General features: G+C 36.9%; 3 protein-coding genes and 1 long non-coding RNA gene across 4 annotated transcripts; all 4 read left to right on the forward strand.

The window, feature by feature from the left end:
* The first annotated feature begins 341 nt into the window (after positions 1-341).
* Positions 342-1,929, forward strand: LOC123221558. Its single transcript, XM_044644385.1, has 3 exons — positions 342-658; positions 941-1,140; positions 1,646-1,929. The coding sequence occupies exons 1-3, from the start codon at positions 342-344 to the stop codon at positions 1,927-1,929; spliced, it is 801 nt and encodes a 266-aa protein (XP_044500320.1).
* Positions 1,930-4,109: 2,180 nt separating this feature from the next.
* On the forward strand, positions 4,110-5,337 carry LOC123221654 (protein SRC2-like). The gene has a single exon (XM_044644526.1). It carries the CDS (start codon positions 4,178-4,180, stop codon positions 5,174-5,176), a length of 999 nt encoding a protein of 332 aa, XP_044500461.1. The 5' UTR covers positions 4,110-4,177; the 3' UTR covers positions 5,177-5,337.
* Positions 5,338-8,405: 3,068 nt separating this feature from the next.
* Positions 8,406-8,944, forward strand: LOC123220104. Its single transcript, XR_006502984.1, has 2 exons — positions 8,406-8,459; positions 8,542-8,944. It is a non-coding gene; the product is annotated as an uncharacterized LOC123220104 (long non-coding RNA).
* Positions 8,945-13,514: 4,570 nt separating this feature from the next.
* LOC123221947 lies at positions 13,515-15,698 on the forward strand. Its single transcript, XM_044644938.1, has 9 exons — positions 13,515-13,730; positions 14,033-14,073; positions 14,181-14,292; positions 14,382-14,437; positions 14,510-14,669; positions 14,780-14,814; positions 14,943-15,054; positions 15,151-15,206; positions 15,293-15,698. Exons 1-9 carry the CDS (start codon positions 13,620-13,622, stop codon positions 15,555-15,557), a joined length of 948 nt encoding a protein of 315 aa, XP_044500873.1. The 5' UTR covers positions 13,515-13,619; the 3' UTR covers positions 15,558-15,698.
* Positions 15,699-25,099: the final 9,401 nt, after the last annotated feature.

The raw sequence follows: 25,099 nt of genomic DNA on the forward strand, positions 1-25,099 counted from the left end.
GGAAATATATATATATATATTTGAACTTTTTAAAACTATATTTAAATCGGACTTTTAATTGTATTTAAAAATCCAAAATCAGTGAGGTTGAATTTATCATAGGAAAAACAAAGAAGAATTGCAAGCTTCTTAACCGTGGTTAACTTACTGACTGATTATTTAACCATAGTTAAATTCCGCGAATTCTTACCCTTTGTTGGGGCGGCATTTGATTTTCAACTTTCTGACTTGTCAAGTCAAGAATTGCTTTGGAAATCCTAAAGGTACGTTAACTTTTTCCTCCAAGTTTGGTGATTTAATCAAAGCAACCGCCACCGGAGCCACCCCCGCCATGCCCATGAATGCTGGTGGGTATATACCGCCGCTCCTCTTCCTCAGGGTTATGGTTATCGGCCGCCATCTCAAGTGGGTATCCTGGTCAGCCCGGATACAGAAATCCATCAGTGCAACAACAGCCATCTCAGGGTCGTGGGTATCCTGGTCAGCCTAGATACAGAAATCCACCAGTGCAACAACAACCATCTCAGGGTCGTGGCTATCCTGGTTATGCAGGTCGTGCTGAAACCTTACAAGCAGGCTTCTGGATTGACTCGACAAGGCTTACCAGAGTTCCATCAATTAAAAAAAAAAAAAGTGCATTGAAGCCAATGGAGATTAGGTTTTCCGAGAAATATCTGTTCTTACTTTCAGTATTTTTTTTTTACCGGTATCTTAAATTTGTATCCAATACCTGTTATCACCATTAATAATTACAATTAGTAATAACAATTGTAATGAGAAATGTGTCAATACTACTTTGAAACTATACATAATTATGTTATGGTGAACGAACGAAAATGCAATAAGTATAAAAAATTGTAATAATTAATTAATATCATATTTATGAGAACTCAAAAACAGTAATAATTAATTAATGATGCTAAATCTTCATGAAACTCAGATCTGCAGTCTTTAAGAAAGACTTTGTGGTGGCACCAGCATCAGAAGCTGAATTAACTGAAAGTAAACCTGCTAAATCTTCGGCCTGTTGTGTGGCTAAGATTCCTTACAATGTAACTGCTCAAGACCTTCCTTCTTCTTTGAAACCACCGAAAAAGCGGCTCAAACCTGATGATTATGGAAATGATGTAGCAAACAGCAGTATTTTTTATCATCTGGGAAAGATGTCTGTGGAAGAACTGGAAAAACTGAATGTGCTCAAGTTATTGACTGCAGAAAAGAAGACTGGCTGCAACTGAGAAAACAGGATGTCTTGTGTGCATGAGAACCGCAAACTTAACCATTTTGTAAGATTTGCAGTATGCGATATCTTCAATTTGAAGCAAGGAACAAGTATGTCAATACCCTTAGCAGTGAGAGGAGCATCGATTCATCACATCAGATGATTCATTGCCATTTTGAGTCAATTTTCTACCAATGAGTCGATATTGGTTTACTGATTGAACAATACAATAAGTTGATCAACCTGTTATGGCACACCCGCCACCGGAGCCAGCCCCGCCATGCCCATGAATGGTCTTCTGGTAATGGTAAAGTAAAAGCTGATCAACCTGTTCCGCACCGTACGGTGTTCATTCACATACACCGTACTCGCGGCTACCGCAACTAGTATATTTTTATCTGCTGCCGCCTGCCAAAGCGACAGCAAGCGGAACTAGTGGGAATCCAACGCCGGCGCTCCCTCAGAGATATGGGTATATACCGCCTCCTCCTCCTCGGGGAAATGGTTATCGGCAGCCATCTCCGGCTTGTCGGTATCCTGGTCAGCCCGGACACGGATATCCACCAGTGCAACAACCGCCTAAGAAGAACAATTTTGGAGCATGGGTAGGAGCTGGAGCTGGAGCTGCAGCTGGGTTGATGGGAGGACATAGACTTGACAGGGGGGCTGGGCCGCCCCGTGGCCTGGCCGCTGCTGTTTGGGCGTAGCCCATTGGCGGCATGATCCACAAGTAGAATTCCCCTGTTTTGGCACAATCCATGTGTGACAAGGCCCGTAACCCTCGTCCCTTTGTATTAACAGCGCCTATGGGCGTTACAGCAGGCAAGCCCAGGACCCCTGTTTTTGTACGGCCCATGGGTGGCAAGACCCGTAATTTTACGTATTTTTCTAAACCTGAGCGTTATGCACGCCATGCTTAAACATTAAAACCAGACTTGTGGATTGATTCGACACGGCTCACCAGAGTTCCATTAATTTATTTTTTTTAAATAGTGCATTGAAGCTAATGGCGATTAGATTCTCCGAGATTTATCTGTTCTTTCAACTTTCCATCTTTCTTTTTTACTTGTATCTTAAATTTGTATCCAATGCCTGTTATCGCCATTAAAAGCTCAAAGTTCTTAAGTGGAGAACAATTAATAATTACTGTTAGTAATCAATACTACTTTGAAACTATACTTAGTTAATAATAACAATTCACATAATTCTGCGTCCAAGAGAAAGCTGGTAAACTCTTGATTTTCCTGGCGACATTATGAAGAAGCAACATGGTGATGATAATAATATGATGAAAGGGGAGGAATGTATTGGCACAGTGCAGTTGGTAGATCACAACATCAAAACCTCTGTTGTCTATCATTCAAATGTTACTTCATCTGCCTGTGCAACAGTGAATATCAACGGAAAGAACTTGCACAGAGTCATGCCTCCGCTTCCTCTCCCTCCAAACAGGATTTTTTGTGTGCTTGAGAACCACAAACCTGACCATTTTGTAAAGATTTGCAACATGCAATATCTTCAACTTGAAGCAACGAACAAGTATGTCGATACCCCCAGCAGTGAGAGGAGCATAGATGCCTCTAACCATATGCTAAACCTTTTGATGAGATGCCATGACATTGCTGCCGAGTTAAAGTTTTCACTAGGATATGTGCCTTTCAATCTCCGATGTGATGAGCAGCAGCATGACAGCCGTGAAAGCAAATGTAAGTGTGAAATTAGGTACTCTAGATAAACTTAAAACAAAAACCCTTTAACTTTTCCTAAAGTTTCATATGTAAAAAAGTAATGTGGACACTTTGGAGTTAAAAAAGAAGGCATAGGAATCTGTCATTATTGATGAATGATAGAAGAAGATAGTTTGGTACATTGACACAATTGTAATACAGCTTGAAAATTCCTTTAGAAGATTAAAAGGAAAAGGTCCCAGAATGGTTCTTGTTCTTCTTCTTAGCCATGCAGTTTTTTATTTTATAATATTGTTGCGATAGGTATAAGATTCTTTATAAAAAACATCTAGCGGTTCAACTCTGGAAAACTTGATAATATTTTTAAGACTGCAGGAAGAAGAATCATCAGAAATAAAAGTATTGAAAGGTTGGTACCGCGTGTGCGTTGCGTTGCGTGTTATGCATTTTTCTGTAGACAGTTCTTAAGAGTCCAAAAGAAGCTTAAATTCCTTCATCAGAAGAACAATCTGCTGTGAAAATATACTTCACAAGTTCCTCCATCAAACCATAATGGGAAAACCAAAAGTTATTTGAGTTGGATGGAACTTTCTTTGTTTCCAGATGTTTTAGAGTAGCATCTAATGATTTCAGACTCGGATCAATACGTGATCTATAATAATGAGATAGAAATTCAAAAAATGTGTGATCCAAAAAATTGGTTAAATCACTTGTTCAAAGGTTAAGAAACTTCAATCAATGATTGGATTAATATTAAAGGATAAATCAATCCAATTGGAAAGTATAGAGAAGTCACATTACTCTTTTATTTAAAAGGAATGTGTATGAATGATTTAAAATAAAATTACTTAATTTACAATTGATGTCATCATTTTTTATATCAATCTTAATATTTTTTGAAATGAAATTACTTTATATATAGAGCCGGCCCGGCCAATGGGTTTGATCAAATTGGTTGAATCGATCGATGAAATCTGACCTTTAAAATTATTGATAAATTGAAATACTATTTTAAATTTAGACTTTTAATTGTTTTTAAAATTCAAAGTCAATGAGGTTGAACACTGTTACACGGAAAACAAAGAAGATTCGCAAGACTTCTTAACCGTGGTTAACTTTATTCACCAATTACTTAACCATAGTTAATTCCGCGTTTTCTCACGCGTTGAGGAGGCTTCTGTGTCCCAACCCGTACTGTATAAAATCCCCCACCTCTTAATCTCTCCGTCTGTTTTCCTCCAAACGATAACTTCTCAAAGTCTTAGCAATGGCTTTTCGCCCCTTGGAACTCAATATACTCTCCGCAAAAGACCTTAAAGATGTCAATCTCATCTCCAAGATGGATTTGTACGTCGTCGTTTCACTCATTGGCGATCACTCAAAGAAGAAACAGAAGGCCAAGTCCCGTGTGGATCACGACTGTGGCCCAAATCCCACCTGGAACTTCCCCGTGAAGTTCACCATCGACGAGTCGTTGGCCCAGCAGAACCGCCTGGGCATCGAATTCAAGATCAAGTGCGACGGTATCCTCGGTGACAAAGAAGTCGGTGAAGTCAACGTTCGCGTGAAGGACCTATTGGACGCGCATGGAGACCTGAAAAATTTCAAATCTCAGACTTATCAGGTGATGAAGCCCTCTGGAAAACCTAAGGGTGAGTTAACTTTTTCCTACAAGTTCGGTGATTTAATCACAGCACCCGCCGCCGCATCCGCCCCCACCATGCCAATGAATGCTGGTGGGGCGTATGGGTCTTATGGAAATGGTAAAGTAAAAGCTGATGAACCTGTTATGGCATACCCGGCGGCGGTGGGGTCCAGTTCTGCACCGTACGGTGTTCATTCACATGCACCGTACCCGCCGCCACCCCAACAAGGATACGTGTATCCACCGCCGCCCGTCAAAGCGACAGCAAGCGGAGCTAGTGGGTATCCACCGCCCCCTCCTCCTCAGGGTCATGGGTATCCACCGCCTCCTCCTCAGGGTTATGGGTATCCACCGCCTCCTCCTCAGGGTTATGGTTATCCACCGCCTCCTTCTCAGGGTTATGGTTATCCACCGCCACCTCCGGGTTATGGATATCCGGGTCAGCCACCAGTGCAACAACCGCCTAAAAAGAACAAGCTTGGAGCGGGAGCAGGATTGGGAGCTGGGTTGATCGGAGGACTGCTAGGTGGTCTTTTGCTTGGAGAAGTTGTTTCCGATGTAGCAGATGCCGGTTTTGATGGCGGTTTTGATGGCGGCTTTGATGGTGGCTTTGATTTTTGATTTTGTCTAGTAATTTAGATCTAAAGTTGGAACTTTTGTCTGCTTTTACTGTTTTTTTAATGTTGGATTTTGATGGGATGGTTGGGAATGGAATAAATTAGTAGCATCACAATCGTGTATATACTAATAGAAGAATACGAATAGTATTTCTGCACTTTCAATGGTTGTGTAAAGGCCTAAGCTTTATTCAATTTTCCTCTGCAATCTGTGTTCTAATGGACACAATCTTCTCTTCTTTTCTTTTTAGACTACATTTTTCAAGAGTTTCAGTGTCCTGAAATGTCACTTAGACCCAATATTTTCACTGGGACTGTGCCTTTTAAAGTGACTATTGATAAACTGCAAAACATATTTTGTGGCTCTGAAGATTGATATTGTGGCAGTTGTTTAGTGATTTTAAAGTTGAAACACAGATTTGATGTATGGAATATGGATGAGTCTGAAGCCAGTTAATCCATTTCTGGTAATTCGTTCTTCTCAATTCTTATGTAATTGGAATTGCAATCTAGAAAAAACAGTCTCTTATATCAGAAACAACCTCAAAGAAGCAGGTCTCAACTTCTCCCTCACTACTCAGAAAACCCAGAAAGCATTTTGTTGTGTTATCAGTTTTCGCCATTATGGCAATAGAAGTTCATGGATTGGCCCTGCCCACCTGCACTGTTTGCCCCTACTCTGCCGTCACAAAAGGGTTCCCAATATGAGCTTCTACTTGTTGATATTTTCAATGTGAGAACTAGGCAAATACTTTTTCTTTTACTTACTGTTGACAACACAATTTGCAATGTTTTTGCTGTAGCCATTTGGGCAGATTCCTGCACTATTAAGTCCAAGATTTCAAACTTTTTGGTAATATTACAACCCTGCAATTATTTTTTTTTTCACAGATCTTATGTGTTGGTGCGCTAAGTTTCAAATACAATGTAACATCTTAGTTCATTTGTTAGACAGTTTTTACGTTAGATTTTATAATCCAAAACACGTCTGATTATTTACATTGTATTATCATCCCCAAATTATATGTTTTGATACTATTTGTAACATTTTGATCCAAATAATCTAGTTTTTTTTTTTCATGTTTTTGGGTTATCTAACCCATAACACATCTTGATAGTTTAAAAAAATCTTAGCATTTTAATACGTACATACCCAACATATCCCTTATGTTATGCCAATGCAGAATTTGGTTAGAGATATTAAATTAATGTTGAAGACAAGGAGGGAGTCATCAACTATGTAAATAAAAACAAATAAAATCTATAACTTCTTAATAAAACATTGATGGATTATATATCCAAATTGGATGATATATTGACAGTAAACAAACTATTTGGACAAAAATGTTACATATAGACCAGTTAATTATTAAAACACAAATTATAAGGAGTCAAATAATTGCTTAGAGACAGTGTAATACGAATTTTAGGGGAATCACAATGTATAATGTATTTTTCCCGTATTGAATTGGTCTAGTGGCAGAGCCAAATTTTCCTTCGTCTCTTTATGGCTTTTCCATCCAATATTTATGCATTTTTTACATTAATTATGATAACAAATTATTTAAAAAAAAGAGTTGCTTGTTAACGTTCAAAAGTCACAGGCCAGTTACAACAGAAAACAGAACCAACTGCCTTAACTTCCTGCTTCTTTCACTGTCTCCAACTGCATAAACTAATACTCTTAGTATCAGTTTAAGATTCAGTAACCCAGTTGAAATCTAGAAAATAAGGATTCAAGATCTGCCGCAGGATTTTCTTGGAGAAGCACTTCTTCTTCTTTCTTCACTTGAGATCTTTCATCGACCAAACTTCCAATGGCTTATAACAATGGTTTTCAGCAGTTTCCTCATGACAAGCCAATTTTCATGTGTGCAAGATGCTTTACCCACTTTTCTTCGGCGACGGAAGTGATCACAATGGTAATATCTCTATGTCTTCTCTTCTTTCATGGTTTTCACTTGCTTTCGTGGTTTTCAATTTTCTTTCTTAACTCATCAAGAAAATTGTGAAACTCCATTCGTTAATACAGGGTTTTCTGGTTTCTGAAATTGACATAGAATCCTGAAATTTCTAGTTGATCATAAAGAGTCTCTTTCTTGATTTGATAATCAATCTTGAATAATTTCATCGTGGATTTTTGTTTCTTCTAAACCATCTGATTTGATAATCTAGATGACTATTATTTTCAATGCATTTTGCAGGAATTTTGGAATCATACAGTAGCATTTCCAGAATGGTGAGATATTAACCGATGGGTGAACTTAATTGCATAATCATTCTTTTGTATATTAGCACCAATAATATATCTGACAAACTTAGCTTCATTATAATTATGATGAATTATGCAGTAGAAACTTGGTCATTGACCCTCCAGAGTACCAGTTTCTTGATCAGAACGGCACTAGCCGGAGAGCAAGAGTGTATTGCAGAAAATGCTACACCATGATGGGCTTCAAAATTGTATATAAAATTTCTTCATTCTCAGAAAAACATTTTTAACTCCTTCAAAGTTGGCTAACGGTTATGTTAATTGTCTAGGTCCGCGAAGATAATCCCAATCGTAGAGAAGCTGAAGGGACAATATTGCTGCATGCGTAAGTTTCCTGAAGTAGTTTATGGAAGAAACACAATTATATGTTTTTAATGTTTTTTAAATTTCTGATAGGTCCAAGATGCTGTTTTGGAATGGTCACAATATGTTTTCTCTAATGCGACGCTTAACAAAGCAGCCTCGATTGCCACCACATGCAGATCAGCCTCCATTTATCTTGTGTAAAGTATGCAATGCCCGATTTGTTTCGAGACATGGATTTTTCCAGATGGTAAAATCTCTATCTCTTTTACTCTTTCTGATCCATTTTGTTTCATAAAATCCGCTTGATCTATCTATTGTTTACAATGCATTTTGTAGGACATAAAGACTACTAGCATTTTCTTAACAAATTAGTGAGATATCCCTTCATCTTTGTTTAAATTTTGGTTTCAGACATAATTTATCAGCCAAGTAATGTTCCTAACTATTGTTTATGATTATGATGAATTATGTAGTATGAACTTGGTGGTGATTGATAACCCAGACCCTCATCGAAATAGCCCTACAAGGCTAGCATTTGTTAAATGTAGCGGATGCGCCAAGACGCGGGGCATGAGAAGGGTAATTTTTTAAAATTTGTTTTAGGAATACTTTTCCATTCCACATTGTGTAAGCTGACTGTTATGTTACTTGTCCAGGTTCCTGAAGACAATCCAAATAATGCAAATCAAGGAATTGTTGGTCTGGATATGTAAGTCTGGAAGTGATTGATTTATTGAAGATATTCAAGTATATTATTTGTTTGTAGGTCTAATAGAAAAATCTTATTGTAGGACCTTGGTGAATATTTGGAATGGTAGTGGTCATGAGGTGTTTTCTTTAATGAGATATGTGCCAACACCAATGATACTTTGGCCGTTGCAACAACTACATCTACCACCACCTCCACCACCCTCCCCCACAACCAGCACTGGCAATGGTCGCTTGAGTTCAGCTGAAATGAAACAGTTGTCGCTAAGGATAGCTTTGAGTTGAGTTGGACTTTGGCATAATATTGTAGCACAGTTAGCTATCTCAGTTGACAAGCAATAGTAGCACTGGATTTTTCTTTCATTTTAGTTTTAGTTGTTTCAGTTCACATTTGCATTTGGTTGATTCTCATTCTGTTAGTACTCTAAACAAATGGGAAGAAAACTTACTGACATTGAGACAATGGGAAATATCCTTTGATGATCATGATCATATGCTTTCTTATATTGTTCCTTTTATTGTTGTCAGAGATTCTACTCAACATTTTGCTTTATGCATTTGAGCTTCAATGTCTGCTGCTTTTTGTCAGGGTAACAATTATGATACATTGTTTTAATATTGTGTATTATTCTAACTGAGTCTGCTTGAGCCAAATTGCTTGACATCTCTCTCGCATACACTAACAAACTTCCTCTCATATCTGTCTATGGCGTTTTATAGTCACCACTGATCTCAACTTTTGAGTTTTTTCCCCCATGAATATTACACTAACAACAGCTCAAAGAAAAATGGAATCAGATGCATTTTCAATTTTGTCATAAAAGTACATGGATGGCACTGCCTGCCTGCCCTGTTCACTCCTGCTCTGCCTTCATGAAAAGGGTGTCGAATATGTGCTTGTACCTGTTGATGTTTTAATTTGCGCACATAAGAAACAACCTTATGTGTTGGTGCTATGTTTACAGAATCAAGAGCCATCTGCAAGTATCTGGCAAACAAAAACAAGGATAAAGTAGAGGCCTTCCAGTTTGATGGTCCAATAATTGCTTATTCCACAATTAGCCCTCAATTCACCAAGCAGGAAAGTTCCTGATAAGACTGAGCTTGGAAGTTAAGCTTGTCGTCCCCATATTAAGCAACAGATTATAAAAACCCTCAAGAAAAACTGTCGAGCCCTTCTTAATTATTTTAACTCTAGCTTGACTCTTCGGTGAGATTATACCAGCTTTGTTTCAGTCTGTTTTCAGAATTTAAATATCATTGTGGTGTTTTTTCCCAGACTCAAGGGCCATTTCTAGGTACATAGCTAGCAAACAAACACAAGAACACAGGTACTGATTTGCTAAGATCAAATGGTGTCAAGGAGTCAGCGATTACAGAGACTTGGATGGTAGTTGAAGCTGAGCTATTTGATGGTCCAGTAAGGCCCAAATTTCCCCATTTGAACTTGGATCAAATTGTTGGGAAAGCTACAGATAAAAGGATTGTAGAAGCTGAACAAGGGTGGAAAATCGGAATATCTCTATCACTAGCGTTTGGCTTTAATTTACTAGTTGAACCATTAGTTTCCTTATCAAATATCAAGAAAATGGTGAAATTCGATTCCTTAATCGTTCACATGGGTGTACATTTGCTGTTGATCATAAAGTGTGTAATATCTACGCAACATTTATGAATAATCAAATTTGATAATATTGTTTTCATGCATTTTGCAGAATTTTATTGAACGGAAAATCAGTTGAAAAGATACATTTCAACTATCAACTCCTTCCATTATAAATAAGCATTCGAAAGATGAATATGAAACTCATCTCAGATATAGTTGTCCTCTAAGATTCAGTAACCCAGTAAATCTCAAGATCAACATTCAAGAACTTCCGCAGGATTTTCTTCGAGGAGCACTTTCTTCTTCTTCTTCACTTGAGAGCACTTTCTAAAGTTCCGTAATTGTTTTTTGAAATTGACCTCCTGTCTTGTCGAGACTTGATTACAGACTAATGTTTGAGCTAAAAAGTAAGAAAAAGAAACCCTAAATCTGGATGCAACAAGATTCGTGGCATGAGAATTGAAGATCGACAATCTGGATGATGTAGAACGACAAGGAACTGTTGGTCTGGACATATAAGTTTGGAAGTGGTTGATTTATGGAAGACATTCAAGTATGTTATTTTTTGGTAGGTCTGACAGAAAAATCTTATTGTTGTAGGACCTTGCTGATCAACCTTATCTGCCATTGGAACTTTTGTAGATGAAAGATCTTCGGAACTTTAGTAAGTGCTTTCAAGGGAATAGGAAGAGAAGTGCTTCTCCAGGAAAATCCTGCTGAAGTTCTTGAATCTTGATTTTGAGATTTCAACTGGGTTACTGAATCTTAAAGGACTCCGATATTTGAGAGTGTTAGTTTATATAGTTGGAGACAGTGAAAGAAGCGGGAAGTTAAGGCAGTTAGTTCCCCAGACTCCTCCACAACCAGCACCCCCAGTGGTTCCTCAAGTAGAAGTTGAGTTGGACTTGACATGAAATCGTAGTACAGGGTCATAGACTCGGTTGACAAGCAGTTGTGGCAGAGCATTATTCTTTCATTCCAGTTTTGGTTGTTTCAATTTACATTCGCAGTTGGTTGATTGTCATTCTCTTAGTACTCTAATGAACTGGGAAGAAAAATTCCTTCAAGACATTGAGAAACAATATTAAAATGAAGAATACAATGTATGTTCATCAAAATATCCCTGTGACGTTCATGATCATATGCTTTCTTATATTGCTCCTGTTATTGCTTCTTCAGTTACAAGTAAATGTAATTCACTTCAATTATAACTCCCCAACCTTGGTACCATCACGAAACCAACAACTTTGTATCTCTTCCCATGTTACTGCCCATGTCTCAATGATTCATTCCCATGTTACTGCCCATGTCTCAATGATTCACTTTGAGCCGTGACATTCAGATAAACCAGGTTTGAATGATGAGGGCAGGCAGAGAAGAAAGGCATTAAGGAAAAACACAGGGAATTGAGAGTTTTAGAGGGCTCCAGCCTAGGGGGAAACTGGCATTGTTGTAGCCAGGATCCATTGGTATTTTGTTAGCATTTATTCAGAGTAAAGGCAGCACACTTGGGCTCTATTTCTGTAGTATCAATCAATAAAAGTGATTTCCCATTAAATTTAGTGGTGTTCCTTTTGAAATACATTATATTACATCTGCTGATTTAATTTTAAGATATCGATAACTTAGAAGTTCACCAATTATTTAACCAGTTTGATAATTTTGATGAATTATGCAGTACTCAATTGGTAGTTGATCCCCCCGAAGACCATTGGATGCTTCAGAAGGGCACTACGACGATAGCATGTGTGAAATGCGGAAGATGCAATGCGACGCTGGGCATGAAAATGGTAATATTTTTTTGTGAAATTTTCTACTTGCCACCACCATAACCAGCACCATCAATGACTGTAGAGGCTATCCGAAAGTTGGAGTTAGGCATTGAGAAAACTTAATACATTGAGAGAAACGAAAACTTGTTAAATAAAGAATACAAGTTGGGTTTCATAAAAAATGTATGTGATGATCATATAATATTTTACCTTTTTCTGAGAGAAAAAAAATTATGTGGAAAAATATTTGCATAGTAATACTCCAATCTTAGAGGTGGATTTGATTTGAGTTTGAGTTTGACTTGAACTTGAATTGAAAACGTAATACCCAATGTGAGCTTGAGTTTAAGCTTGTATAAACTGATGCACAATATCATTTAAAAACTGTTGATAAGGTAAATAGTATCATCAAAATATTAAACAATGTTGTCCATACAATGAACATTGTCACCGACTGAACAAACAGGTATGTGATGATCATATACTTCGTCTTTTTTCCTTTTTTGGCAATTTCAATAACACAAAATTGTAAATAGAGAGATTTGTATTTGTTCTCTGTTTGTTCTCTATTTCAATAACACAAAGAAGTATGTGATAATCATATACAAACTTTTAATATATGAACTCTTGTTGATAGATACGTACGCATAGAATTGCAGGTTCATGTCCTTAATAAATTGTACTTTTCTTGCCCATAAGTCAACATGTTTTTTCGTAAGTAGCTATCATTCTACCCGTTGTCATTGTATTTACTTAGTGTAGTGAGAAATTTATATATGAAATCATGTGGTTTGTATCGCAGGAGTAAAGTTAATCTCTTCACTACAACCATGTATCTCTTTAAAATTCCATCCTCATTTTTTAAGTAGACCGGTGAATTGTTTAAAGATAATATTTCAAATAATTTTATATAATTTATTATTAAGTATATTTAGTTTATTGTTATATATATTCAAAATTGATAAATGAAGTCTTGAGTTTAAATAATAATAAATTTTAAAAAATTATTTTTTATTTTGATTGGGATTAATTTGGTTTTTTATTCGATCTAACCTGATAATTTAAACGGTTTAGTTTAGTTTAAAACAGTTTAACTCAAAAAAACGATTTTCAAACAAACTAAAATCGTTTTGCTTAGTGAGTCTTAATTCAATCGACGAGACCAACCAACCAATCTAGTTTTCTGTGTCAAGTGAGAGAAGTTACTCATAATTAATTATTAATGAAAAAAATTATGATGATTTATAACACTTTTAATATTTTATACATATTTTTAATATATAATTCAGTTTATAATTAATATATTATGATTGAGTGATTTTAAATTAAAAATAAAGTACTTAATTATATATTAATACATTATCTGAAAATCTAATCATATATTCAAAGATATTTACTTATAGTATTGCTCGTATAAATAATACAATAGGAATACATTTTTTATGCACAGGAATTTGTGACCATACAGGACTGAATGAAAAACAGAGCATTCTATGTTTCACATTTATGAAAACAAATCGTATAAAAAAAATTGCCACGTTTAACAGAAGTCAGAAGTCAGTTATAACAGAAAACAGAAACAACTACCTTAACTTCCCGCCCCTTTCACTTTCTCCAACTATATAAACCGACACTCTCTGATATAGTTGTCCTTTAAGATTCAGTAACCCAACTGAAATCTCAAAATCAACATTCAAGAACTTCCGCAGGATTTTCTTGGAGAAGCACTTCTTCTTCTTCTTTACTTGAGAGCATTTTGTAAAGTTCATCGACAAAGGTTCCGATGGCAGATAACGTTGATCTGGAGCGATTTGATTACGATTCAGGCTTGCCAATCTTCATTTGTGCAAATTGCTATACTCACTTTGCTTCTCCGCCCGGAGATTGCACAACAGTAATATTTCCATCTCTGCCTTTTCTCTGTACCTGTGAGAATCTTTCTTTACTTACCAAAATATCAAGAAAATTGTGAAATTCAATCAATTCCTTAATTTAGGGTTTTAAGGTTTCTTGAAATTTGACCTAGAATCCTGGCTTAATTGATCATATGGACTTACATTTTTAGCTCATCATAAAAGGGGTCTCTTTCTTGATTTGATCAAGTATTTATTTACATTTTTGGAATAATTTCATTAGGATTTTTGTTTCTTATAAACTATCTGATTTGATGACTACTGTTTTCAATGCATTTTGCAGAATTTATTCAAACGGACAATTTTACTTCCAGAAATACAATGGTGAGATTTCATAATTTTTTTGTATATTAGCAACAACAATATATACTTAAGCTTCTTTATATTATTAAGTGTGCGCTTAAGAATTATAGTTATGTTGAATTATGCAGTAGAAACTTAGTCATTCGGCCTCCAGGGCACCAGTTTCTTCATTGCAATGGCACTACCTGGCACGCAAGGCTGTATTGTAGACAATGCTACTCGGAGATGGGCTACCAAATTGTATCTTCTTTTTACAAAGCTTTTTTCATTTTCAGGAATATATTTTTTGAGTTCAACGCCGGTAACCTTACAGTTTGTTACTTGTCCAGGTTCGTGAAGATAATCCCAATAGAACAGACCAAGTAGGGATGATTGGTCTATATATGTAAGTCTCCTGAAGTACATTTTTATCTTTTTTATATTTCTGATAGATCCTGATAGGAAAAACTTGTTGCAGGTCTATGATGCTGCTTTGGAATGGACACGATCTGTTTGCTTTAGCGCAATGCCTGCCAAAGGAGCCTCCACCACTACCACATCAAAATGCTGAGCCACCATTATACTTGTGTAGAGATTGCAATACCCAATTTGCTTCCAATAACGAACTATCCAAGATAGTAATATCTCTATCTCTATTAGTCTTTCCGATCCTGTTCACTAGTTGTTTGTTTATAAATTTTTGTAACCTTTTTGCCAAATTAAGAACTTAGATTCGTTAATTTTGCAGGATTTCAAGGTTCCGAGAATCTTCTTTGAATCCAGGTGAGATATTTATTTATGTTTACTCAATTGTTGGTTTCACACTGAACTTTTTTAGACATTGACACAAATTAAGTATACAGATGTGTCTAACAAATTCAGTTTTATTATGATTTTGATAAATTATACAGTATGAACTTGGTCGTAGATCCTCTAGGCCGCCATATTCCACATATGAATGGCACTACGTGGGTAGCAATTGTGAGATGTAGCGGATGCAACAAGATTCGGGGCATGAGCATTGTAACCTTTTTAATTGAGTTTTCCGTTATTTTAGGAATACTTTTCAACTACAAAGTGAATTACTTTTGTAAGCTAACTGCTATGATACTTGCCCAGGTTCGCGAAGACAATCCAGATGATGTTGAACGAGAAGGATTTGTTGGTCTGGATATGTAAGTTTGGAAGTGGTAGATTTATGGAAGACATTCAAGTATGTTAACTTTTTTTGTCGGTCTGATAGAAAATCTTATTGTTGTAGGACCTTGCTGAATATTTGGAATGGTTCTGGCCGTGAGGTGTTTTCTTTAATGAGACGCTTGCCAATGTTAAAGGACCTGCCCCAGGTTCCCTCAGACTCATCCACAACCAGCACCCCCAGTTATACCTCAAGTTCAAGTGAAATGCCCCTTACTGGTTCCTCAAGTTCAGTTGAAATGCAAGAGTCCCTTACTGGTTCCCCAATTTCAGCTGAAATGCAACTGTCCCTTAATGGTTCCTCAAGTTCAGTTAACATGCAACAGTGATTGCAGAGGATATCTTAGAAGTTGAGTTGGACTTGGCCTAAAATTGTAGTACAGGCTCACAGACTCAAGTTTACATTTGCTTTGGTTGATTCTCATTCTCCTTGTACTTGAATTGAACTGGGAAGAAAAACTTATTCAAGACATTGAGAAACGATATTAAAATGAAGAATACAATGTATATTCATCAAAATTTCCCTGTGATGGTCATGATCATATGCTTTCTTATATTGCTCCTTTTAATGCAACTTCAATTGTAAGGAAATGTATTGCTGCCAGAGTCTACTCAGAACATTTTAATTCTGTGTAAAGGGCTGTATTTTCTAAACTGTATACTTGTTATAGACTTTTCCTTCAAATTCTGGAATATTTTTCTACTCTAAAATGAGTTCAAAGATGGTAAACAAAAGCTTATCCTACTTGTCCAGGTTCATTTTTCCAAATCTATCCCACCATCGCAACCCAAACACAAGCCTTTTCTTCCTCTTGTATTCTCCAAGAGTGTCTTTCCTCACGTGAGAGAGAAAGATTGTAGAAGGTGAATTGCTTCAGAATTGGGGAGTGTATGAGCGGAGCTGTGCGCATTATTGAAGAAGCCATCCCTACACTATCTAGTTGTTTTCGGTAGGGCTGGATTCGAGCCGAGCCGAGCTCGGGCTCGGCTCGAGTTCGGCTCGAGCTCGACTCGAGCCGAATTCGGCTCGGTAACGGTTCGGCTCGGCTTGTTTATTATATCAAAACGACACCGTTTTGTATATATATATGGATCAAAACGACGTCGTTTTGTATAAAAAAATATATCGAGTCAACCCGAGCCAGCTCGGGCTCGGTTCGAGCTCGATCGAACCGAGCTGAGCCCGGCTCGTTTCGGGCTCGAACCGAGCCGAGCCGAGCTCGAGCTCGAGCTGGCTCGGCTCGAATCCAGCCCTAGTTTTCGGTGTTACTCTCCTAATGAATATAAGGCTAGACAAAACCAATAACCCTTGGAAGTTGGTGTGCTCGGAGGTGTCACATGGGCAATTCCGCTGTGCCAAATCCCAGGCAAGCAGCTGCGCCAATGGTCACTTGAGTATAGTTGAAATGCAACAGTTGTTTCAATTGTAGTACAGGCTCAATGAATCAGTTGACAAGAAATCGTACTAAAAAGTCAGAAGTCAGTTACAACAGAAAACAGAACCAACTGCTTTAACTTCCCGCTTCTTTCACTGTCTCCAACTGTATAGACTAATACTCTCAGATATCAGAGTCCTTTAAGACTCAGTAACCCAGTTGAAATCTCAAAATCAAGATCTGCCGCAAGATTTTCTTGTTCTTCACTTTAGGGCATTTACTAAACTTCCAAAGATCTTGGCCAATGTTCATATGTGAAGGATGCCATGCTCAAATTGCTTCACCGCGAGTAGTGCATAACTTGATAATATCTAATGCTCTTACCAGTATGCGTGTGATTGTCTTACCACCATAGTAAGATTTCCCTTCATCTTACTGCAAATTTTGGTTTCAGAGTGTGCCCTTAAGTTTAATAATCATGATAAATTATGTCTATGTAGTTTCAACTTGAACGTTCAGCCGCAGCTGCACCAATATGGCACAAACTTGATAGCCTTTGTGTCTTGCTCAGGATGCAACATGGTGATGGGCTTCAGAAGTGTAAATTCTTGCAGAATTTTCTTGACCATTTTTCAACTGCAAAGTGGGTTCAAACTTTGAAACCTATTCCCTATCTCACTTGTCCAGATTTCTGAGTCTGAGCAAGTAAGGTTTGCTTTGTACTTGTAAGATTTTGGAAAGAGTTTAATGGAAGACATTCAGTTATAATTATAATTTTCTTCTTCTTTCTGATAGGGCCTAACAGAAAAATCTTCTTATTGTAGATCCTCGCTGTGCTATAGGAATGGTGAGGTTACATTTTCTTTAATGGATCTGCTGCCGCTGCCGCCGCCACATCCATATGAGCCACTGTTCTTCGTGTGTAGATCAAGTGATACCCACGTTGCTTGGGAGCAAGGACGGATTAATATAGTAATATCTCAAGCTCCATTTCTCTTTCTTATCCTATTCAGTACCGTTTGTTTATATGTCCAGAAGGCTTCTCTGTTATGTGTAAATCTTTCTTTTCCTATCCTTATCAATATCAATGGATTTTGCAGCATATAGGGCATTGGATTTTCTTCTTTTCAAAGTGGTGAGATATCCCTTCATCTATACTCAAAATTTGGTACTCAAACAAAATTAATGCCATTAGTAACATTTTTGGTCCAATAACCTATAATCCATTTTCAAGATATTGATAGCTTAAAAGCTCACCAACTATTTAACCAGTCTATCCGATATTAAGTTATGATAATTTTGATGAATTATGCAGTATTCAAGTGGCAGTTGATCCCCCTGAACACCGTTGGATTCTTGGCACTTCCACGGCAGCATTTGTGAGATGCGGAGGATGCAACGTGGCAATTCTTGTAAGCTAACAATTATGTGACTTGTCCAGGTTCGTGAAGATGATCCACATTATGGATTCCGTCTACCAAACATTGGTCTTTTTATGTAAGTTTTTGAAACTAGTTTCAGGAATATATCAGAATATGTGTATATTTGTTGTATTTCTTAGAATGGAATTTGGAATGGAACTGCAGGACCAGGCTGAAGATTTGGAATGGAATTGATTTCAATGTGTTTTCTCTAATGTTACGCTTGCCAACGCCAGGGCAGTTGCCGGATCACGAAAACTTGCCACCACCATAACCAGCACCATCAATGACTGCAGAGGCCATCCGAAAGTTGGAGTCGGCAGTGAGAAAACTCACTCAATACATTGAGAGAAACGAAAACTTATAAAATAAAGAATACTAGTTGGGTCTCATAAAAAATGTAATGTGATGATCATGGGGTATAATAATTTACCTTTGTTTGAGAAAAAAAAATCGTATAGAAAATTGTTTGCATACTAATACTTCAGTATGTAGGGTGGATTTGATCTGACCTTGGGTTTGGCTTGAACTTGTTTGACAAATACTTCATACGTGACATGTGTATTTGTAGGTTGCATGTCTAAATAGGTCGTATCTGTGTTTCTGCAAGTCATTGTTTTTCTACCTGCTACCGGCTGCATTTCCTTAGTGTAATGGGAAACTTATCCATGGAGTCATGTGCTTTGTACCGTGGGGACAAAGCTCTCGCATCCAAATTGAGATCAGTGGTAGATTACAAGGCTTAATCTCTTTACTACGACCACGTATCTCCCTAAAAATCCACATCTCAAATCCTCATTTCTCGGATTCGGATAACCCCCTTTCAAAATTTGGATCACCATTTCCCAATTTGTAACCCCACGGGACAGAATGAAAAACAGAGCATGCTATGTTTTACATTTATGAAAACAAATCATATAGGAAAAAATTGCTTAGAAACACTCGAAGTCAAATGCCAGTTATAACAGAAAAAACAAAAGCAAATCCCGATAATGCAGTCCTAGAAGGAATGGTTGCTCTGAAAATGTAAGTATATGGAAGACATTCAAGTAGACTTTATTTTCCTGATAATAGAAAAGTTTTACTGTAGGCCCTTGCTGCAGTTTTGGAATCGCGGAGATATATTTTCCTTCGTGGTAAATGAGCCAATGCCCCGACAGCCGCTGCCGCCGCTACAGCTACATGAGCCACCATTCTTCCTGTGTATAGTAAGCAATACCCATGTTGATTGGAAGCAAGGAGTGCATAAAATAGTAATATATCCATCTCTCAGTGTTCCTGAACCTATTCAAGAAATTTTTGTTTATAACTTTCAGAAAGCTTCTCTGCACAATCTGCATCATTTGGAAGCGATTAAATCAATCATTTGTGGATGTAGGATTTGCCTAAAAGTGTTATGGTTGCTTTACAAATTTATTTTATGAAATGCAATCTATACACAGTCATAGATTCCGAGTAAGAAGATCCTAAAGGATGAGGGAAGATCAATAGATGGTCTCTTAGTGGGGGGAAAAAAAAAGTACTGCCTGGTGCTAGGGTTTGGGTTTAAAACATTATTCAAATGCTTTTTAACAGAATAAAAGCATTATTCAAAAGAAAAAATGTAATCTGCCATTGAACAGTATAAAAAATATTATTCAAAGGTTGCTTAAAACATTCTCTTATACAATAACCAAACCTCAAAGCACGGAAATTTGCTTAGTTGTACTGAAAGTCAGATGTCAGTTATAACAGAAAAAACAGAAGCAGCTACCTAAATTTCCCGCTTCTTCCACTTTCTCCGCTGTATATAAACTATAATCCCATCAGATTGGGCTGCAGTTAGAGATTGAGCAACCCACTTGAATTTCCAAAACCTAGAACTGCTGCAAGATTTGATTGTTCTTCCCTAGAGAGCACTTCAGAAATTTTCAAAGATCTTGAGAAACTTGATTATTCTTTGCCAATGTTCATCTGTGGAGTATGCCATGCCGAATTTGCTCCGCCAGAAGCAGTGCGTAGATGGGTAATGTCTTTATCTCTTCCCTGTAAACCTTATCATATATCAATAAAATGGTGAAATTTGATTCCTTAATTGATCACAAGGATGTACATTTCTTGCAGAATTTTTTTGCGCGGGAAATTATCATTTCACAACCATAGTAAGATACATACATACATACATATACATATATATATATATATATATATATCTCCATCTTACTCAAATTTTGGTTTCAGACTTGGACAGTATGTTGAGTGTGCATTTAAGTTTATACTGATATGATGAATTCTGTCTATGTAGTAACAACTTGGACATTCAGTCTGCAGAGCACAATGATCTTGATGGCACTACTAAAGCATTGGCATGTTGTGGACGATGCAAAACGGAGATAGGCCGCAAAATTGTATATAAATAAATATTCTTTATGGAGTTTTCCTTAATTTTCTTGCAAGTTTTTCAATTCCAAAGTGTGTTCAAATCTGGTAACCTAAATTATCTTAATTGTCCAGCTTCATGTAAATGATCCCAACTTCAAGTATATGGAAGGACTGATTGCTCTAGACTTGTAATTTTATGGAAGACATTCAACTTCAGGTATGTATTTTTTTTTTTTTTCCTGATAATGGAAAATTCTTATTGTAGGACCTTGCTGCATCTTTGCAATGGTCACGATATATTTTCCTTGATGGTACACATCCCAATGCCCCAACCTCCGCTGCTGCCACCACATAGACGTGAACCACCGTTCTTCTTGTGTATGGTATGCAATACCCAAGTTGCTTGGCGGAACGGACTTTATGGAATCGTAATATCTCTAACATTTTCAGTGTTTCTGAACCTATTCAACTAGCTTTTGTTTATAATCTTACTTTTACCTAATCAATATCAAGTATTTATTTAGAGAACATGAATGCATATTTCTTGTTGATCTAAAAGTGTCTCTTTGTTATTGTGATAATCAAGTTTTCATTTAGATATATAACTTGAATAATGTTGTGTATCCTACATTGGTTGGGAATTAAGTAGATCCATATGAAATTCCAGCCTAATAACTTAAAGGGCCAGTTGAGGGAAGGTTGAACCTTACTTCCTGACTGGCTTAGTTCAGGAGACGGGGAGGTTTTGTCAGTCTTTACTCCCCGATTGGTCTACCTGGTCGGGAGGATTGTTAAATATCCCACGTTTGTTGGGAATTAAGTCGGGCCTGGATTGAGTTAGTTTTTGGGATGGGAAATGCAATTTCTTGATAGTATAGGGATGGTAATAATATCTGTACACAGTCATGTACAATAAAAAATCTGCTTGATCTAACTGTTGTTTTCCATGCATTTTCCAGGATGTGGTGAGTTCGAGAATCTTTCTCTCTGACAGGTGAGAATCTTTTTTCTCAAATTTTGATTCCAAACTTATTACCACCAATAATGTATATAGACGTGTTTGACAAACTTAGTTTGGTAATTTTGATAATCTATGTAGTGTTGAATTGGTGGTTGAGCCCCCTAGGTGCCATTTTGTTCATCAGAATGGCACTACAAGGCTAGCATATGTGAAATGCAATGGATGCAACGAGGCGCTGGGTATGCAAATGGTAATATATTTTTTTTTACATAGTTTTCCGTTTTTTTTCTTTTTAGGAATGTTTTTCTACTCCAAAGTGAATTCAAATCTTGTAAACTAACTCTTATGTTACTTGTCCAGGTTCACGAAGAAGATCCTAGTCATAGATATCGAGTAGGTTTAGTCGGTCTGGATATGTAAGTTGGTGGACGCTGTTAATTCATGGAAGAGATTCAAGTATATTATTGTAGGTCTGATAGAAAAATGTTATTGCAGGACCTTGCTGAAGATCTGGAATGGAACAGGTCACGAGGTGTTTTCTTTAATGAAACGCAAGCCAATGCTAATGCGCCCGCCAGTGTTTCGACATCCAGACTTACAACAACCACCACTGCTGCCGCCAATGGGCACTTAGGTTCTCTTGAGTTGGGAATTGGCATGCAATAAATTTGTCCATAATGTCTGTTGATGGCGCTGGACTACTCTTTTGTTTCAGTTTTTCAGTTGTTTCAATTAACATTTGCATTGGATTGATTCTCATTCTCTTCTAGTAAGAAAGGGAATTATGGTTACTGTTAGAAAACTTATTCAAGACATTGAGAAACTAATGAACAATCATATGTTTTCTTATGTTGCTTCTTTTATTGATGCTTCAGTATTGACCAGAGCTGAAAAAGATAAGCACCATTTGCCATATGAGCTACTTCATGGACACTTACCTTGATTTCAATTTCTTCAAGATTTGGCTGAGGATAAGAGTTTTTACTTGAGATAAAAACTTATCCTAAAATATCGATATATAGATATCAACAGAAGATCTGTTAGGGCAAAAATTAGAAAAATAATGCAAGCATACTCTCTGGAGCTAAAAGCAGTAGGGTGTGAATTTTTTTGGAAAAGATCTTGGAAGAAATCTCTGTACCTGGACCAAGCCTCCTTCCTGTCCGGGTCGTTGGTGAACATACCGCACAGCGATGTTGAGGGTAGACTGGGAGGTCGGTTGGTCGAGGTGGGTAGCTGTTAAAGGAAGGGGAATGGCTTTGTTTAATATACAGTTTTTGTACAAAGAGAAAAAAAAAAAATTTTAGGATTTGATGAATTTAAAAAAAAAAAAAAAGAAGGGATATGATTGGATTTATTTTGGAGATAAGAAGATATCAATTGTTTACAATTAAAAGAGTCTTTATCCTTTGAATAGATTTTTATAAGCTATAAAATTGTTTTTTTTTCCAAAAATTTAGACCTCACAAGAAAAAAAAAAAAGTTTTTATTTTTATACTTGACAATTGAAAAAGGGAGAGGTGTAGAGTTATTTGGATCAATAAAAAGTGTTGGAGATTTGAGTAAGTTTAATCTTTCAATTTCATTTTAATTAGTTAAATTAAATTTAGATTTAAATTATGTTAGCATCATAATTAGGTCAATAATTATGTTTGTGCATATAAAAAGCTGCTCTATTTTTGGTTTTTGGGCAGGGTAACAATCTTAATCCATCATTTTGACACGACATTAAAACTCTGTGTAAAGGGCTGTATTATTCTGACACAGCATAAATAGTGGCCCAATATTTACGCTGGAGATGGGGCAGTGGAGTTTTGGAGTCTACTTCTTCAAGTTCATGAGGATATTCCCCATATATAAATAGTAGCCTAATATGTTCTTTCTCTTGTATTCTCCCAAAGTGTCTTTCCTCATTTGTTTGAAAAAATCGTTCTCTTAAGGTTAGAGAAAGGTTTTCAAGAGTGTGGCTCCAATGCCGACCAGTTTGTAAAAAGGTGGTCTAGTTTCTTCTTCAAGATTCTGCATGACTCTACTCTTAAACTCCCAAACAACTCCCCACCCTTGGTATCATCACGAAACCAAAAACTTTATACCTCTTCCCATGTTACTGCCCATGTCTCAATGATTCACTTTGAGCCATGACATTCAGATAAACAGGTTTGAATGATGAGGGCAGGCAGAGAAGAAAGGCATCATGGAAAAACACAGGCAATTGAGAGGTTTAGATGGCTCCAGCCTAGGGGGAAATTGGCATTGTTGTAGCCAGGATCCATTGTTGTTTTGTTAGCATTTATGCAGAATAAAGGCAGCACACTTGGGCTGTATTTCTTTAGTATTAATCTATAAAAGTCACTTCCCATTAAATTGAGTTGTGTTCCTTCTGAAATACATTACGTTACATTTGCACAAAATATACTCCATTTACATCAAACTTGGCAGGACGACTTGAGTGAAGTTGGAAATACATTACATTTCATCTGCTGCTCATCAGAATTATATTTTTGTTATAACATCAATTTGGCTTTTCTCTGTGTTTCAAGTTACTATGATCAGATGCCTTTCCCAATCTGTACCACATTGAACAGAATAAAAAACCTGCATTATTTTAGATAATTCAAAATTTACCAAATTTTCAATTCAAATGATGTTTAAAACATTCTGTCAAATTTTGATCTCAAAGTACAGTAATTTGCATTTTTATACTCTGATTCAGACGTCAGTTATAACAGAAAAAACGAAAGCACCTACCCAAATTTCTGGCTTCTTTCACTTTCTCCAATGTATATAAACTGATGATCTCATCAGATGGGGCTATGGTTTGAGATTGAATAACCCACTTGAATTTCCCAAAGCAAGAACTGCCCCAAGATTTTCTTGTTCTTTACTTGAGAGCACTTGCTAAACTTCCAAAGTTCTTGTCCAATGTTCATGTGTAGAAGATGCTATACCCAATTTGCTTCAGCGGAAGTAGTGCATAGCTGGATATTTCCTTCATCTCTTCGCACTATGTGTGTGAATCTTTCACCACCATAGTAAGATTTCCCTTCACCTTACTGCAAATTTTGGTTTCAGAGTGTGCCCTTAAGTTTAATAATCATGATGAATTTTGTCTATGTAGTTTCAACTTGAACGTTCAGCCACAACAGCACCTTATTGGCACTACTTTGATAGCCTTCGTGTCTTGCGCAGTATGCAACATGGTGATGGGCTTCAAACGTGTAAATTCTTGCAGAGTTTCCTTTAATTTTCTTGACCGTTTTTCAACTTCAATGTGGGTTCCTCAGTTTGATCCCAATCATGCAGACCAACAAGGATTGGTTGCTTTGTACTTGTAAGATTTTGGAAAGAGTTTATGGAAGACATTCAATTATAATTTTTTCTTCTTCTTTCTTTCTGATAGGACCTAAAAGAAAAATCTTCTTATTGTAGGTCTTTGCTGTGCTTTCAGAGTGGTGAGGTTACATTTTCTTTAATGGTGCCGTTGCCAATGGATCTGCCGCTGCCGCCGCCGCCGCATGGACATGATCCACCGTTCTTCCTGTGTAAAGCATGTGATACTCTTGTTGCTTGGAAGCAAGGACTGATTGATATAGTAATATCTCAAGCTCCATTTGTCTTTCTTATCCTATTCAGTACCGTTTGTTTATATGTCCAGAAGGCTTCTCTGTTATGTGTAAATCTTTCTTTTTCTATCCTTATCAATATCAATGGATTTTGCAGAATATAGAGTGTCGGATTTTCTTCTTTTTGGA

This window comes from Mangifera indica, chromosome 7, assembly GCF_011075055.1.
Source record: "Mangifera indica cultivar Alphonso chromosome 7, CATAS_Mindica_2.1, whole genome shotgun sequence".
Classification (NCBI taxonomy): domain Eukaryota; kingdom Viridiplantae; phylum Streptophyta; class Magnoliopsida; order Sapindales; family Anacardiaceae; genus Mangifera; species Mangifera indica.

Excerpts from the sequence above, each read along its gene's own strand:
- LOC123221558 (XM_044644385.1), top strand. The coding sequence starts at position 342 with ATGCTGGTGGGTATATACCGCCGCTCCTCTTCCTCAGGGTTATGGTTA. Across the intron at positions 659-940 it reads TTGAAGCCAATGGAGATTAG|ATCTGCAGTCTTTAAGAAAG; the intron begins GTTTTCCGAGAA and ends CATGAAACTCAG. Across the intron at positions 1,141-1,645 it reads AAATGATGTAGCAAACAGCA|CAAGCGGAACTAGTGGGAAT; the intron begins GTATTTTTTATC and ends CCAAAGCGACAG.
- LOC123221654 (XM_044644526.1), top strand. The coding sequence starts at position 4,178 with ATGGCTTTTCGCCCCTTGGAACTCAATATACTCTCCGCAAAAGACCTT.
- LOC123221947 (XM_044644938.1), top strand. The coding sequence starts at position 13,620 with ATGGCAGATAACGTTGATCTGGAGCGATTTGATTACGATTCAGGCTTG. Across the intron at positions 14,438-14,509 it reads GGGATGATTGGTCTATATAT|GTCTATGATGCTGCTTTGGA; the intron begins GTAAGTCTCCTG and ends AACTTGTTGCAG. Across the intron at positions 15,207-15,292 it reads GGATTTGTTGGTCTGGATAT|GACCTTGCTGAATATTTGGA; the intron begins GTAAGTTTGGAA and ends TTATTGTTGTAG.